The sequence below is a fragment of the Drosophila navojoa genome, chromosome 4 (genome assembly GCF_054131105.1).
Source record: "Drosophila navojoa isolate 15081-1374.11 chromosome 4, UAZ_NAV_1.0, whole genome shotgun sequence".
In the NCBI taxonomy this organism is placed as follows: domain Eukaryota; kingdom Metazoa; phylum Arthropoda; class Insecta; order Diptera; family Drosophilidae; genus Drosophila; species Drosophila navojoa.
The window spans coordinates 13,595,985-13,611,679 of NC_142892.1; the positions used below are offsets into that span (position 1 = coordinate 13,595,985).

At 43.1% G+C, this 15,695-nt stretch overlaps 1 protein-coding gene across 1 annotated transcript; it reads left to right on the plus strand.

The window, feature by feature from the left end:
- Positions 1 to 317: 317 nt before the first annotated feature.
- On the plus strand, positions 318 to 15,580 carry Dbx (homeobox protein Dbx). Its single transcript, XM_018102818.3, has 5 exons — positions 318 to 1,284; positions 4,534 to 5,286; positions 5,500 to 5,604; positions 5,695 to 5,798; positions 14,496 to 15,580. The coding sequence occupies exons 1-5, from the start codon at positions 771 to 773 to the stop codon at positions 15,381 to 15,383; spliced, it is 2,364 nt and encodes a 787-aa protein (XP_017958307.1). The 5' UTR covers positions 318 to 770; the 3' UTR covers positions 15,384 to 15,580.
- Positions 15,581 to 15,695: the final 115 nt, after the last annotated feature.

Sequence of the window (15,695 nt, forward strand, 5' to 3'; positions counted from 1 at the left end):
ATTAATATTAGTTTTTAAATATTTTTAATATAGAATAAAATTCATAATTTATAAAGAAACAAACTCGTTTTTAAATTCAATTCTACCTAGAGATAAAAAACTCTCTTCAAATCCACTGTGCACAAATCACACTGTGCTCGAAGCAAAAGATCAACTGTGCGACAGAGACAGAGAGAGAAAGCACGAGAGAGAGAGAGAGAGAGAGCAAGAGAGCGTCAACAAAATGGTGGCAAAACATACAAAATAAATAATAGAAAGCAACAAAAAGAAACCAAACACGCACACACACACACACACGCACACACACACACAGAGCAGTTCAAGGCAGGCAACAAAACAAGAAAATTAAATTTTTATTGTTTTCACACAAATAAAATCAAATAAAAAGCGAACAACAATACCGGGAACAGGACTCAAAAGCACATACAAAGAGAGCCAAGAGTGGATATGGGCATGTACACACACACACACAGACGCGCGCGCACTCACACATATACATACATAAGGAGGCCGTCACGTGCCACATAAACGAGCAGCGACTGGGCAGGAGAAACAGACCAACCACCGTAGAGCAACCCCTAAAAATTGGGGCGCTGCTGCGACGCTCGGGCAGGAGCAGAGGCAGCAGCAGCAACAGCAGCAACAGCAATCCCTGTTGGATGCTGTCTTTTCAGTACGAATCGAACACTCGACGGTTACGCGGCGCGCACACAGCAGTGGCCATACATATAGAGACACTAGTCGATTGCAAGTAGTTGAGACGGCACGTGATGTCGACGGCGTTCCTCGTCGACAGCCTACTGCATGCACAGCGCGCCCAGAGCTACAGTGAGAGCCAGCTAAAGTCGAGCCTCAGCGAGATGCTGCTGAGCCGCGGTCCGAACGAGCCGGCGCCGGAGGAGCGCAACTCCGCCGAGCTGCTGTGCAAGACGTGCAATTGTGGCAAGCGCGGCTACAAATGTGATAAGTGCCGTGAGAATCGTGCGGAGAGTGTGGACAGCATCGAGGAAATGGACATGGACGAGGATGAGGAGGACGAGGATGAGGACGAGATTGTGGCGGACATCGATAGCGTCGAGGCGCCACAGCTGGACGAAGAGGAGCTGGACGACGAGCTGGAGCGAGAGGCAATCAAATTGCCCAAAGTGGAGCCCAAGGAGACCTCGAACAGTACCAGCAGCGGCACCACCACCATCCTCAAGGATAACAACAGCAAGCCCATACTGAAGTTCAGCGTATCCGCCATCCTGGGCGACACACGCGAAGGAGTGCGCGTGAGGAACGGTAAGGCCAACATCCCAGCCGACCGGCGGGCAATAAACGCGGCTTGGCAATTAATTTGCCGTGCCTAATGCCAAACAATAACAGAAATTCAAATACAATTGCGATATGAAAATCCCAAAGAATAACAATTTTGTGAGCCAAACAAAAGGAGGAGGAACCTCCCATCGAAGGGGTTTTTTTTTATCATCTATTTTGTATGCAGTTAGTTTATTGTGCACCTTAAGCCCTTGAGGCAGCGCTGCCCGGCTCCGCTCTGCTCTGCTTTGCACGGCTGTAAAAACACAACCAGGCCTAATCATGTTTAAATTATTGTATCTGAGCCGTCGCTAAATCCATCCGTTGCCGCCACCAGAACCAAATGCGCATAAACCAGTTCCGAGCTCCGAATTCCGTGTTCTCATTTCCGATTCCCGATTTCCGAGTTCCTTTTGCGGCTGCGCGTGCTGCTCAGCTGTGCGAGGGTTCGACCTGGGTCCTTTGCTCTTTGTATCTCGCCTCAAACAAAAAGTAGGCGTGTCTAATTGTGTATCAGTCACTGTAACTGCGTCACATTTCATCCAGTCTATTTTTTATTAGCACTGAGCTGGCGAATTCTTTGACTGCAACTGAACCGTTTAGGCTTGTGGGACTTAATGTGTCTTCCATTATTAATGAGTGGGCTGATTCCTCTCTTTTTTATTGTCTTTTATCACCGTTTTTTATGCGATTTCTATTGAGCAACGATTTTCTGCACGATTTTTGCGTGCATTTTATGGCAAAAGCGTGGCTAAGGTTGCCAAATTATGTATGTTTGTGGTAATAACCAGAGATTGTTGCAAAGGATCGGAAAGTACAGTGATTAGTATTATAAATAGTTTTTGATTATTAATAATGATCTTTATGGCTAGGCACTAAATTAATTTAGCAAAAGAAGGTGAACTAGTTTGAAGAATACTTGCTTTTTATTTTGAGTCAATGAATCATAATCAAGATCATTATGATTTCATAATTTATATATGCAAATGCCGCGATGAATATTTATCGATATTGATTGGATTGCGTATTTAATGGCATGTAAATATTCATATAAAATTTATTAGCATTGACAAGAATTCATTGACACCCTAAGCAGGTCCTCAGCATCAATGTCTCTTAGTTTTTAGCTAGATTATCTTTGCATAGCTTTATCAACTGTCCTTATTATCATTTACTTTAATATTTCTCTCATTTATTACTCCTTTTTAGTTTGCTATTTTTTACATTTTGAATGCCAGAATATAAAAGAATATTAGAGTTCATTTTTTGAAATATAAAACATATTGCAAATAATAAAAAATATATTAAAAATTAAAAGAAACCGCAAAAGCATTATAAACAGATTTCCCATTTTCTATGGGTTCAATAAAGGAAAATCTAAAACTAATATATAATACTCCATACATTCAAATACGTTTAATTACTAATGCAATTATAAGCATGTTAGAGCTTTTTTAATGCCAAAATCTACTTAACATTTCATTTATGTTTTCTACTGTATATAACCAATCTAAACTGGTTTCTCAACACTTTGAAACTATTGAAAACCAGATATAAATATTCTGCATTGATAGAAAAATTGTTTAATATGGAATGCTCTACTTGGATTATATATGAGCTGTGCTCTAGAATTAGCCTTTACCTTTCCCTTTTACCTTAAAGAGGTATAAATAATTGTAGCTATTTATGCCTAAAATCCTTTAAATTATTTGCCCGTCAAAAAGCCTTTTCGATCTTCATCAGTCAGAAGAAATACCATAACATGGTAATTATTTTTTGGCATCGCCACAAATTAACTTTTTCCGCGTATTAAACCAATTGGCCAAAACTTTTTTGCTAGCGACAATTTTTGGCATTCGCCGCGACTACAGATGCAAAAAGCGCTAGGATAAGCCGCGGGAAGAGCCGAAACAAACAATGCGAACAATTATAACTTAATTTGTGCGCTCATTAGGCACACATGTGGCCAACGCACACACAGATAAATGCAGACAAATGGTGCACACTAAAAACTTTAGCCACAACTATAGCATATCAAACAAACACATACACACACACACACACATACAAAGCAAACTAAAGAGGCGTTAATACGTTAATTGTTTCAGTCGCTCTAATCGAATTAAAATCATATCCTGCAGCGCCAAGCACTGTGTGTGTGTGCGTGTCTGTGTGTGTGTATTTGTGAGTGGCGTCTGCTGCTTAATTTAATTAGAAATTGAAATGCGGCCACAAAACGCCAAAATCTTTCCCCAGGCCCCATCGCGCCAACAGCTCCAGCATCAAACGCGCAAAACTTTTGTTTGCCTTCCACATGAACTCCAATCGCACAATGGAGGCGTTGGCGGTGTCTGCACTCAAGGTGTGTGTCTGCTGGCTGTGTGTGCGTGTGTTTAAAGTTTTTGAATGTGTTGTCAGCTGGGTGAGTGGTTGTGTGTGTGTGGGAGGTGGAGGTGTGGAGGAGGAGATCCAACGAAATTGGATGCTGCGAGCTGCGAGCTGTTTAATTATGCCAGTTTGACACTTCAAAGCAGCATCTGCTGTGCAGTCAGAGCCAAGACATTCACACACACACACACAGAGACACACAGGCACACACATGCTAAAGGGTTGATTTCTTGACAAGATATTTGGGGGCTGATAATGTGGGAGCGTGTATGTGTGTGTGTGTGGGTTTTATATGATTGTGGGTATTTGCTTCTGAAAGTGCGCGTTGATAGGCTTAAGAGCAGACACTTGGAAGTGCCATTCATTTTATCAGATCCTTAAGGCGAATGATGGAAGCTGCGGGGTAACATACTTATATTGTTTATATAAATACATATATACGTATACTTATATTGATATAGTTATTGTTGTACGTGGCTTTTGATACTAGTTTTAATATGATAATTACAAGGCTTAATTTTGTGAGAGATATTATTGTATATTTCAGTCAGTATTTTCTAACCTATGTACGATGAATCTCCTCTAAGTTTTGAGTAATACATGAGGTAACATAAGTTTAGCTTAAGCTCGCGATATGATAGAGTAATGAAGTTCACTTTAAAGCCACTCAGCTCAACAAACTTAGCTTAAACTCCTATATTCAATTTCATATAACATTCAACATCTAGTCCAGATTACTATTCTCTTATATATTGCTCAAAGGGAAAATCTATAAATTTAATTAACACATACAATTCAATTTATTTAAACACTTCTCCCTCTCTCTATCTATCTCTTTCCTTGCAGAGTTCATGCAACCGCAGCATATATGGCCTTATCTACAACAGAACTTTATGCAACATCACACACATCAGTATCAGCAGCACCATCATCACGCACAGCAGCAACAGCAGCAGCACCAACAGCAACAGCAACACCAGCAGCAGCAGCAGCAACAGTCGCTGGCGCCACATCACCATCAGCAACACCATCAGGCATTGGTGGGGCAGGCGCCATTGGGCCTGTCGCACCCACTGCATCATCATGCCCATGCACACTTTCCGCATCCCGCATTTCTAACGCATCAGCATCAACAGCATCAGCAGCATCAGCATCAGCAACAGCAGCACAACCACGGCAATAGTTGTCAACCGCAAACCACAGCAACGACGGCAGCATCCTCGTCGTCACCTGGCAGCACAATTAGTGATAGCGACAACAATCACAGTAGCAGCAACAGCAATTCCAACAACAACAACAACAACAACAGCAGCAGCAACAATGCTGTTCTCGATGGTCGACCGCATGAAATCGACGAGGACAACAACAATCGAAGATTAACGCAAGAAAAGCTACAACAGCAACAACAGTTGACTGGACAGACAGCAGGAGGCGGCGGCGGAGCAGGGGGCGCAGCACATCCGACAGCCCCGCCAACAGCCATGCATCCGGTGATTGCGAAGCCCATGCCCAGTCGGCCAACTCCCTTTCTGCCCCACACCCTGAACCATCCGCATTTGCATTCGCTGCTGGCGCACTGTCGCAATCCCTACATGAGTGGTAAGTGCGATTGGTGGCAGTGGTGGCGGTGGTGCCACAATCTAATGCCTCGTAATTACTCTGCCTAACAACAATTGGGCACCCCATGGCGCTCATTAACAAGTGCCCACTGGCCAGGCACCCATCCCCCACCACACACACACACACACACACACACACAAACACTCATACATACATGTGTCTAATGCGTTTCCCCAATATGTTTAATTGCAGTTGGTGCCCAAGTGTTTCCCCTGCCGCCGGGTCAAGGCTTCCCCTGGGCGCATTCGACACGTGGCAAGCCTCGCCGTGGCATGATGCGGCGTGCCGTCTTCTCAGGTTCGTAGTGGGAGCCCTCTCTCCCCATTCTGTGCTGCTTTGTTTGCCTTGTGGTTTTGCGGGCCTAACTGTTGCTCTTTTCCCATACAGACTCACAGCGCAAGGGCCTGGAGAAACGCTTTCAGCAGCAGAAATATATCAGCAAGCCAGATCGTAAGAAACTGGCCGAGAGACTGGGCCTAAAGGACTCTCAGGTGAGCTACTACTTTCTATATTATAAATATCGATAAGCTCTATGAAAGGTTTAGCTTCAAAAAGTTTAGCTTCAAATATGGCTATAAAAATATTACTTCTTATAGAATTCTTCCTTGACTAGGTTTCTTCTTTTCAATTAAATTTGATGCTATAGCTATTTATTTCAATTGAAATATGAATGAACTATTTTTTTTATATTATTAATATCTTTTAGAAGTTCTCCCTTGCTGCAATCTATTCTATTTCACGATTATTGCAATTAGAATATTTCTCTGGTCTAACTTAACTCTTAAATAGCATCTATCAGAAATACTTTTGCCCATATCTCCACTTTCCATTGAAAGACCCTACCTGCACTTAAAGAAAACCTCTTTTCTGCTACTATAAAATTTGATGCTCTGCCAATTTAGCATAAACAAATGCCGAAAATGGAAATCAATAAACTGCTCGCAGACGAGCTCATAATAAACGTAATATTATGCTATTATGAAAATGATTTTTAACCACGCATAAACAATTTACCCCCAAAAACTTTTCAAATCAGCCTTACAGCAACAACAACAGTAATAATAATATGTAAAGCAAAGGCACATAAAATAAAAGCCATAAAGCTGGGCTAAATAAAACTCCGCCCTTAAAAACTGCGAAAAGCTCTCAGCAATGGCTGCGCAGCGCAAAATGGAAGCCAAGCCAACGTATAACAGGTCGTCGTCGTCGTCGTCGTCGTTGCTCGAGGGGGGGTTAGTTGCCTAGGGGCGGGGGCGTGCTTCCTTTAAATGCGCAGTCGCTCATCTTAGCCGTGAGCGTGTATATGTCTGTGTGTGTGTGTGTATATATTGAGAGAGCGAGAGGTCGTCTGCTATCGAAATACATATAATGAAATTATAACGAGCCATAAGAAATTCATTTCAGCTTGCCTGGCCAAGGGGCGGGGGTTGGCATGCGGCACGAGATGGGGGGCTGTCTTTTATTGATTGCGCCAACGCGGCATAATTAAATTACATTTTTTGTGTGTTCCTTTATAACGAAAAGAAAAATGGTTGAAAGTGCAAGGCAAGAAAAGTAAGAGCAGGAATAAGTTGATAAAGATAAGGTTAATAAGTCGATTGAGCTTGACTTGTTTTTATTATTGTTTGCGAATCCTTGTAGTAATAGTTATTGTGCAATATGTTAATTTGATGTACTAAGTTTAGCTCTTTTAAGGATTGGAGTTTCAGATTGAAAGCAAAAGACTGCAAAGAAAGATTGAATATCAAACTCGCAATCCTTGTAATTCAATTACCTATGAGATGGGCTGATTATATATGTATATATATATGCATATGAACATGTATGTATACATATGTACATGCTATGCCACATTGATTTCGAAATGATTTCATGCGTAACGCTTCCGTCTTTCTGAACAATTTAAAAAACGTATGAGAGAAAATACAATTGGGACACATTTTCGCCAGTGAATTTTTCACATCGCTGCTGCTGCTACTCCTGCTGCTGCTCCTGCTGCTACTGCAAAATTTGGCGTGTCCAATTTGGCCTTGTCAAAATGTAATCGATCACAACTCAATCAATGGGCCAACTGTGAGTTGTCATCGGACGGTGGTGCATGTAGAGGAGCAGCAGGAGGGGGGTAAATGAGCAGCAGACGTTGCTGATGATGATGCTGACAATCTCACACCAAATTAGTGCAGCTCTTTTTTGTTGGCTGCCGAACTGCATATGATTCATAAAAATTTCATAATTACGCAATAAGCGTGTCCAGTTGCATTTGTCAGCGAGAGCGGGGCATGAATTCATCATCAGCATGCATGGTTACGCCCCTTTCTTACAGGCCGCTGCCTGCCGCCGATCGATCATCAAATAAACACAGATCCAGCCTAATGATCGTATAATGCCCGCCAGATGACGACAGCATGCAAAGGTGTGCACATATGCATGGCCAGCGCTGTTGCCGCTGCCCTCAGCTCTGCTTTGTAAGGTTAACCGACTAATTAGATAGTTGACGTATTGAATTATCTAACTAGCGTAAGTCGAACAGCATTTGATTAATAAACGGGTATTTATTACGGCATAGTGGAAGTAGTTAGAAATATCATGTGGCCAGCCTTAGAGGTAGAGCTGTTTACTGTAAAAGTTGTTGATCTAGGCAATGGATAGTCAATGTTTGTTTTAATTAAGTATTTGCTAGAAGCTTTGTAGTATTTCTAGTTTTTTTTTTTCAGAAATATAAGTTTTATTGAAAGCGCAGCTCGAATGTAATCTATTCAAAAGAATAAAATTATGTATGGAACATTTTTTATATTTATGAGTATGTGATCAATATATAGAATAAATTCATCTTGACTTGATCATCATCACAAATTGCCCGCAGGTTTTCTCTTAGCTCTCTAAAAGTTGTTAGCTTTTCTTAGGCAGATGATTTTTGTTTACCTTTTTTATGAATTTCAGTCCTCTAAATAATAGCTAGATTTTTTCAGCGCCGCCATAGTTGAACTTAAAGTCAAGGACTAAAACTAAAGTCAACTCCCGAATTTAGCTAAGCTGCCGTTATTTTCCCTTCAAGAAAATATTGTGAATTTTCATTCAGGCAACGTCAAAGTTTTGCTTTTCTCTAAATCTTCTATTGTGGTCTTTCGTGTGTGTAGAACGCTCGGACTTACAATTATTTTATGATTATTGGCCAGAGCTCAGCTATTAATCTTTGAAGTACGAAAATGTTCAAAGCAGCAGTTTTTTATTTTTGCCATTTTCTTTTGTAGTGATGGAAGCAAAGCATTCATCAATTGCACTTTGTCAAATGGGAAAATGAAAATGTCGACGGGATGGCGTCAAAAACAAAGCCGAAAGAGCCAAAGCAGAGACGTTTAAAAAATGTGCAAAAATGTCAGAAAAACTCTCAGTCAAATCGCAGCAGTTGGTCCAGACCAGGGTCCGAGGTTTCTGCTCCATCTCTCGCACTCTCGACTGGGCGACTGGACAAAGGACAAAGTGTTGTCCAGCCGGCGGCGATGGCGACACCGGCTCCATTAACAGCCAAGCGGGGGTCGCAGCGCAGCGCTTGTGGTCGAGTGTGTGTATAGGTATAGGTGTGGGCTGTGGGCTGTGGGTGATGAACGAGTGCGGATATTCACACTCAAGTGACACTCGGAGAACGAGAAGTGGTGTGTGTGTGTTGATATGTATAGATGTGTGTGTGTGTGAGTATTGCATTGCAGCGCGTGTCCTGGCGCCTAGCTGTATGCAATATGATTTAAGAGCTTCGCAATGTCCTTGCTCGTGCTGCACTTTTTGTTGTTCAATTGGCGTTGCCATTGCTGTTCATTTGCTGCACGCTGTCCCCTTGTATCACACCAACGGCCATAAATATATGGGCAGTGCAGTGCGCCTAGCTGCAGCCCGCGCGCCTTGCGGTTGACAAACGGTTGCATTGATGCCAACCGCGCAGGTGATTCATCATTTCGAGTGTTGTTCATTGCAACGTTTATTGCGATTTTAACAAACGCACTTGAAAATCGTTTGCACAAAAAACGAAAGAGAAAAAAACGCGTGCGCGTTTATTAACGCGCGCAGCTAACCACGCGATTTATGTGCGTTTGATGATTCCTGTATTCCTGTATGCAGCTCACGTGCAATGCTCTGATTGTGTTTATATTGAGCTCGTGGGGAATGGAGTGGGTGTATTTCCCATGGTGCAAGAGCTCGCTCCCTTTAGCATTCAGCATTCAGCATTCGTCTGCTGCCTGGCAGTGACAGTTACCAGCCTCATAATCCGCCAGCTATAAATTTAATTGCCATTAATGACACTTCAAACCACCAAGAGCCGGCAGCAACAACAACAACAACAGCCGCGCCCTGCCAAACGCAGTGAACGGAAATGAAAATATCTTGAGGCCAAGAATTTCTATAAACTGATTTGCATTTTTAAATCAATGCACAAAGCAAAGCTCAAGGATTCGCGCTGATATCAGAGGAACGCGCTAAACGAGTTGGCCCTTTAGCAACCCCCGCACAATACACACACACACACACACGTGTCAGCCGGCAGCAACTTTTTAAGTGTCATGTCCAAAACAAATTCGTCTGTTTTTGATTTGTCGAAAAAATGGGGGAACGCCCGCCAAATGGAAGGCAGCTAAAGCCAAACCAAAGCCAGAGCCAAAGCGAAAAAATAAATAAAACAGATTTACAGACAGCGGCAAGCGGCAAGGCTCGCAATCAACTGTGAAAACTCTGCGTGCTTCAGCATTCGGTACTCTTTGGCATTTTCACGTTATAAATATTTTTATCTTTATTTCGGTTGTCTGCGCCGACGAGGGTGTGCGTGTGTGTGTGAGAGTTTTGGCAGACAGTTCCTTTCCTCTTCTTTTTATACCCTGAACCCATTGAAAATGGGAAATCATTTTTTGGATTTTCATTTGTTTGTCATTTTTATTATTTACCCAAACCGCGAACGCTTTAAATCAATTTGTATTATATAAATAATCTGTGTATACACGAGGGTTAATGCTATCAAGAATCTATATATGTGTATGTGTATATAAAAGGAGAGCCAAGCCTTGCTCTTTTTTGTCGGCTTAACTTGATTTTTAAGAGCCTTCTTGGCTTTGTCTTGATCAAGGACAAATTTACAAAAGTTCTGTGGATGATTTAGATTAATGCCAAGGTATATCTAACTTACGCATGGCTTAAATATTTTATTAAAGAGCAAGTCGCTTTACGATATCCTTGCAACATTTAGCCACATTTACGACTATCAAAAAGCAGTTGAGCTTTACTCAAGTGTGTTTGTAACTCGAATTTCATTTCCCTTGACTTGCAAAAACGATTGAGAAACATTAAAAACCATCATTTGCAGCTTTGGTTACAAAATAAATTTATGACAAATTGCTAAATAAATGCCAGAGGGACAAAGCGGCAGAGGGGGCGAGCGAGGGCCCTAAAACAATAACCACAGCCAGGCAGAGTGGACTGCGTTCGAGTGCGGGCCATGGTAACCCAAAACGTAGACGAAATGACTTGAAATGACTTTGGCAAATAGTAGCAGACTATTTAATACGCTATTACGCAGCGTATCGAATGACAGCCCGAGTCGAGTCGAGTCGAGCCGAGCCTTGACAAAGCAACCCCACAGCTAGGAATGGCCTCATTAGTTAACATATGTTGCCGCACCCACACCCAATCTCTGTCCCTGTCCGAATCTCAGACTCCGGCTCCGTCTCAGACTCAGACTCCCAGCCAAGTCAGCCACACAAACAACAGCTTGTGCTCATTGCCAAAGTCAATTTTCGGCAAAAAGGGCGGCCAAAACAATTTGTAGCTAAACGGACTGAGCGTAACAGCTCTCCCCCCTCAGCCGTCGTGCCCTTTCCACACGCTCGCCGCGCCGCTTGCTTTATAAAAACTTCAAACAAATGCTAGGCGGGCTGCGTGTCAGAAAAATCTGTTACTCACTTACCAATTGGGGCTGAAACTGTTACAGGATAATGTGTCGACTGCTTACTGCCGGAGCAGTGAGCAGAATAGTGATAGGGGATGGCACGAGAGCAGATGAGAGTCATTTAAACGCTTGATTGGAGTGCATACAGTAGCTAATAGCTGAAGGTCTTTAGAGCTGTCTGCAGCACTGCCGATAGAGCTGGGAAGATAAGCATGCGAATGGCTTTTGATGTTAGTAACTGTCAGTGACTACTACAACTAGAGAAGTTTCTTTTTTTTTTGTGGTATTCAGAAAGGAGATGAATAATAGGTGTGAGTTTTGTATACATATTATTATATATATTATTATATTATATTATTTTATGTAATATAAAAATACATTTTTTTTATATTCTTTTCTCTGCAGAGCAACTAACTAAGTTCTTAGCTCATATGTTAAGTTATTGCTAGCTCACAATTATGCAGAAATGATTTTTATTTAAGCATTATACATACATATTTATATAATATATGTTTAAAGCAATATGTAAAGCAATTACATCAAATTTGCTGCTGCCTTACTCTGATATAGGGAGCAATATATGCTATATGAAAGCAACGTCCGACCACCTTGAGTTCCAATTTAACAATGCCTTTATTCATTAAGTAAGCGCGCCTTAAGCAGAATAAGCTTGTATATGAGAAGAGTGCATAGGCAGATCGAGCATAGGGAGATCGATATTCATTCAACCCAACATCAAATGCTGATCTCACAAAGACTATGTTATATATAGTCACCTCTCTAAGCACACAACCACAACGAATAGCTCAAGTAGCCACTTCAGTAATAGCTATCTCTGTCTCACTCTTGCCGCTATCACAGCTTATGAAGCCAATAGCTATACTCTAACCCACTGACAACTCTTTAAAAACTCTCAGCGGGGCTATGCTGCTGGAATATGCTCTCAGCAGTCAGAGTAAGCATAGGGTCTACTCTACCTACTTTCCTTTATATAGACACATACATATATAGTTCGTATATCCACTCAACTACTAAAATAATCCAACCAATAGCATGCCGCCAACTGTCACAAATCTATAACTAATGCCCCTGAAAATTTAAGCCCCAAATAATATGCATAAATGATTTGTTAAAATGGCCATAAAAACAAACAAACAAAATTGTTGTAATACATTAATAATAAATATGCTAGCCATAACAAGCGCAATATATGTAAACATGCTAAAAACTCATTTATAACTGAATTGCCGCTAATTGCATTCATGTGAGAGCTCCATTGAGCTGTGGTGTATATATGTAATATATATATTTAAGAGGGGATTAAATTTAGTAACTGGTTGCATAGACAAACATTTGTCGACGCTATTTTTAGATATGCACGCCTTGGCCTGCTAAATGCCAGATTAAATGGAAGCCATTAAAAGCCAAAGCAAACATCATAATTTCGAGCTCATTAAACTTGGACTTAGGCGAGGCTTAAATGGAACGCCAAAGGGAGCTGGGAGCAGTTGGAGGTCCAGTCTCAGGTTCATTTTCCAGTCGAATTTTTTGCCCACCCGTAGACGCATACTAAATTGCACGCTTTATAATTAATTTCCATCAAAAACAGACGACGAGCTCAGCGCAGGTCCAGGACGAAGACTCCGTCTATGGCTCTGGCTGTGGCTCCGGCTCTGCCTTCGGTCTGGGCTATAATCATTAATCTTATCGCCGCCTGAGCTTATTATTTCAATTGCTGCGTGGTGGGTGGTGGTTGGGTGGCTGTGGGGTTGGGTGCTGCGACAGACGCTGCAAAATTCAATGACCGGAAGTAAGTGAAACAGCAAACCTCCCAGCCGTATTGAAAACGCAAAGGCAACCAAAACTCGGCACGTGGCCGAGGACGAGACTGACGAAGGCTGAAGGCTGAGAACTGAGAGCTGCGAGCTGCGAGCTGAAAGCTGAAGGCGACGACGGCGTTCGGCGAAAATCTCTGCGGTTAATCGCTTGTTCAACATGTCAGCACTTTCCAGCGCTGTTTGTGCTCCCGTTATTATTGCTGTTGTTGTTGTTGTTGTTGTTGTAGCTGTTGTTTATTTATTTATATGCCTGCCGATTATATCCCTGCGTCCTGAGTGTGGGTCTTATTCCATGCCGTTGACTACAAGTCAATTTAACGCATCAATTTGTGCTAGAGCAAGAAATTTAAACTAATTATGTGTTATGGTCAGTGTGTGTGTGAGTGTGTGAGTGTGAGTGTGTGTGTGTGTGAGTGGACAGCCCTATAAATTGTTGCAAATTTGCTTCGCTCTTTGGGGTTTTGCAATTGAGAGAGCGAGAGCGAGCGAGTGCCTCCCGCTGTGTGTCCCAGACAGCGTCACTGTGCAACTGTAACTGTAACACAACGTAGGTAAACACCCATTGAATAATAACTCAAAAACAGTCGCAAAACTTCGGCAGCGACCAGGGTAGTCGCGGGCAGCCAGGGCTGCCAGGGTGCCAGCAATTTGCTTTGAGTGTTTGCGTCCTACTTGTCTCTCACTGTCCCTGTCAAATGCAGCAATACATAAACACACTCACACACAAACACACACTCACAGAGAGGGAGAGAGAGAGAGATAGAATGGCTTACAGCACTTTTGCTGGACCAACTTTTGGGCACAGTGTGACAAGAGTGCGAAGAATGCGAGAAGAATTAAGAATTAACTTTATGAGATTGCGAACAGTCAATAGTTCAATTCATAAACTAGTTTTTCTTATATAATTCCACTGGCTCAGTCTTCATTATTCAGCTATTCTTTCAGTCAGTTCACAGTTCTCTTATTTACATGATTTACATACTAAGCATTCCAAAAATGAACTGGATCCACTCAATGTCCTTTGTGTGTCCACTCTCTGCTTCCTCTGGCTTCTGCAACCACTGTGCCGCCTCTAATCAATTTGTAGCCGCTTAGCAAATGTCTCTCATTTGCATTTATTATGGATATGCCAGCGTCTGCTGTTGGCATTGCAGTTCAAACTTTTAACCCTAGCCACGCCCACACACACGCCAGCCCCAGCCGGGCACCACCCTGTGGTAGCAACCACAGAAACTTTGCAAGCAACATTTTTGGCCAGAAAAGTTGAAATTTGACCATGAATTTATCTGCGCCTGTGGTCATGAAAACTTTTTAGGGTGCTCAGCTCCCAGCTTCGGCCGAGACAGCTCCACTGCTGTGGCGGACAGGCATCCATCCGTAGTTGGACATATTCAATTTACCCATTTCACTTCCATTTGCAGGTAAAAATTTGGTTTCAAAATCGTCGCATGAAGTGGCGCAACTCCAAGGAGCGCGAGCTGCTGGCCAACGGCGGCTCACGCGACCAGACGCTGCCCAACAAAAACAATCCCAATCCGGATTTGTCAGATGCCAAATGCGATCGCCCACTGACGCCGCTTTCGCCGACGCTGCTGTCGCCCAGCGGCAGTGCCACGCCACCGCCCTTGGCGGCGTCAGCAGCTGCTGCCAAGGATGAGCCAGGGGCAGGGATTGGAGGTGGGGCGAGTGCGTCGGCTGCTGTCACACCCAAATCACCGCAATCTGCCACCAGCAGCTCGCCCGTGGAGGGTGCACCGACGCCGACGTCCATCAGCAACCACCCAACCGGGCCGAGCGGCTATGGCATGCAGATCAGCTCACCGCCGCCGCTGCTCACCAGCATCAAGATGGGCGATCAGTCGGGCACGCCCACCCCAACGCCCACCGTGTCGTCGGCGGCCTCTTCGCCGCCGGGCATTGGCAGCGCCGCTGAGTTCCAGGCGAAGATCAATGCGGAGATGCAGAAGCAGCTGGTGGCCGCTGATCTGAAGTTCAAGCTGGAGAGCAGCATCCAGGAGGCCAAACAGCGCCGCTTCGAGCAACTGCAGCAGCTCCATCACTCGCCTCACTTTACGGCCATGCGCGAAGTGGAGCTGGCAGCCGCAGCAGCAGCTGCGCAACTGCATCATCATCACCAGCAGCAGCAACAGCAACAACAACAACAGCAGCAGCAACAGCAGCAGCAGGCGACGCCCAGTGGCACGCCCACTTCGGCTGCCCACTTTCAGAGTACGGAGTTCATGAAACTCTACTATGAGGACTACGAGGACTCCAACTCGGACAGCGATGAGGAAATAAGCGTAACGTGATCGCCAGGACCTGCGGCCCCGGGGAAACTATTTTGTAAATATATGTTTAGCATTTTTAATTGTACATTTTGCATAATTATCATTATACCTACTTATAAAGCTAATTAATTAATTGATTAATTATTGTACTTAATGTGTGCATATTTTTTCGAATTTAAATTCCAACACAAAATAAAGGTCTTTGAACAATTCACAAATGATTTTAGTTGAGCGATGTTTTGATTTGGAAGCGAAATAGTAAAAGAGTCGAAGAAAGAGACGGATAGATTGTTAAAGAGAGAGGGGAGACACCGAATTAGTAATAATTAAACT

What these genes read in the sequence shown, in the direction of transcription:
- Dbx (XM_018102818.3), top strand. Translation starts at nt 771, where the DNA reads ATGTCGACGGCGTTCCTCGTCGACAGCCTACTGCATGCACAGCGCGCC. An exon ending in AGGAGTGCGCGTGAGGAACG is followed by an intron (nt 1,285 to 4,533) that starts GTAAGGCCAACA and finishes CTTTCCTTGCAG; the next exon opens with AGTTCATGCAACCGCAGCAT. An exon ending in TGGGCCTAAAGGACTCTCAG is followed by an intron (nt 5,799 to 14,495) that starts GTGAGCTACTAC and finishes TTCCATTTGCAG; the next exon opens with GTAAAAATTTGGTTTCAAAA.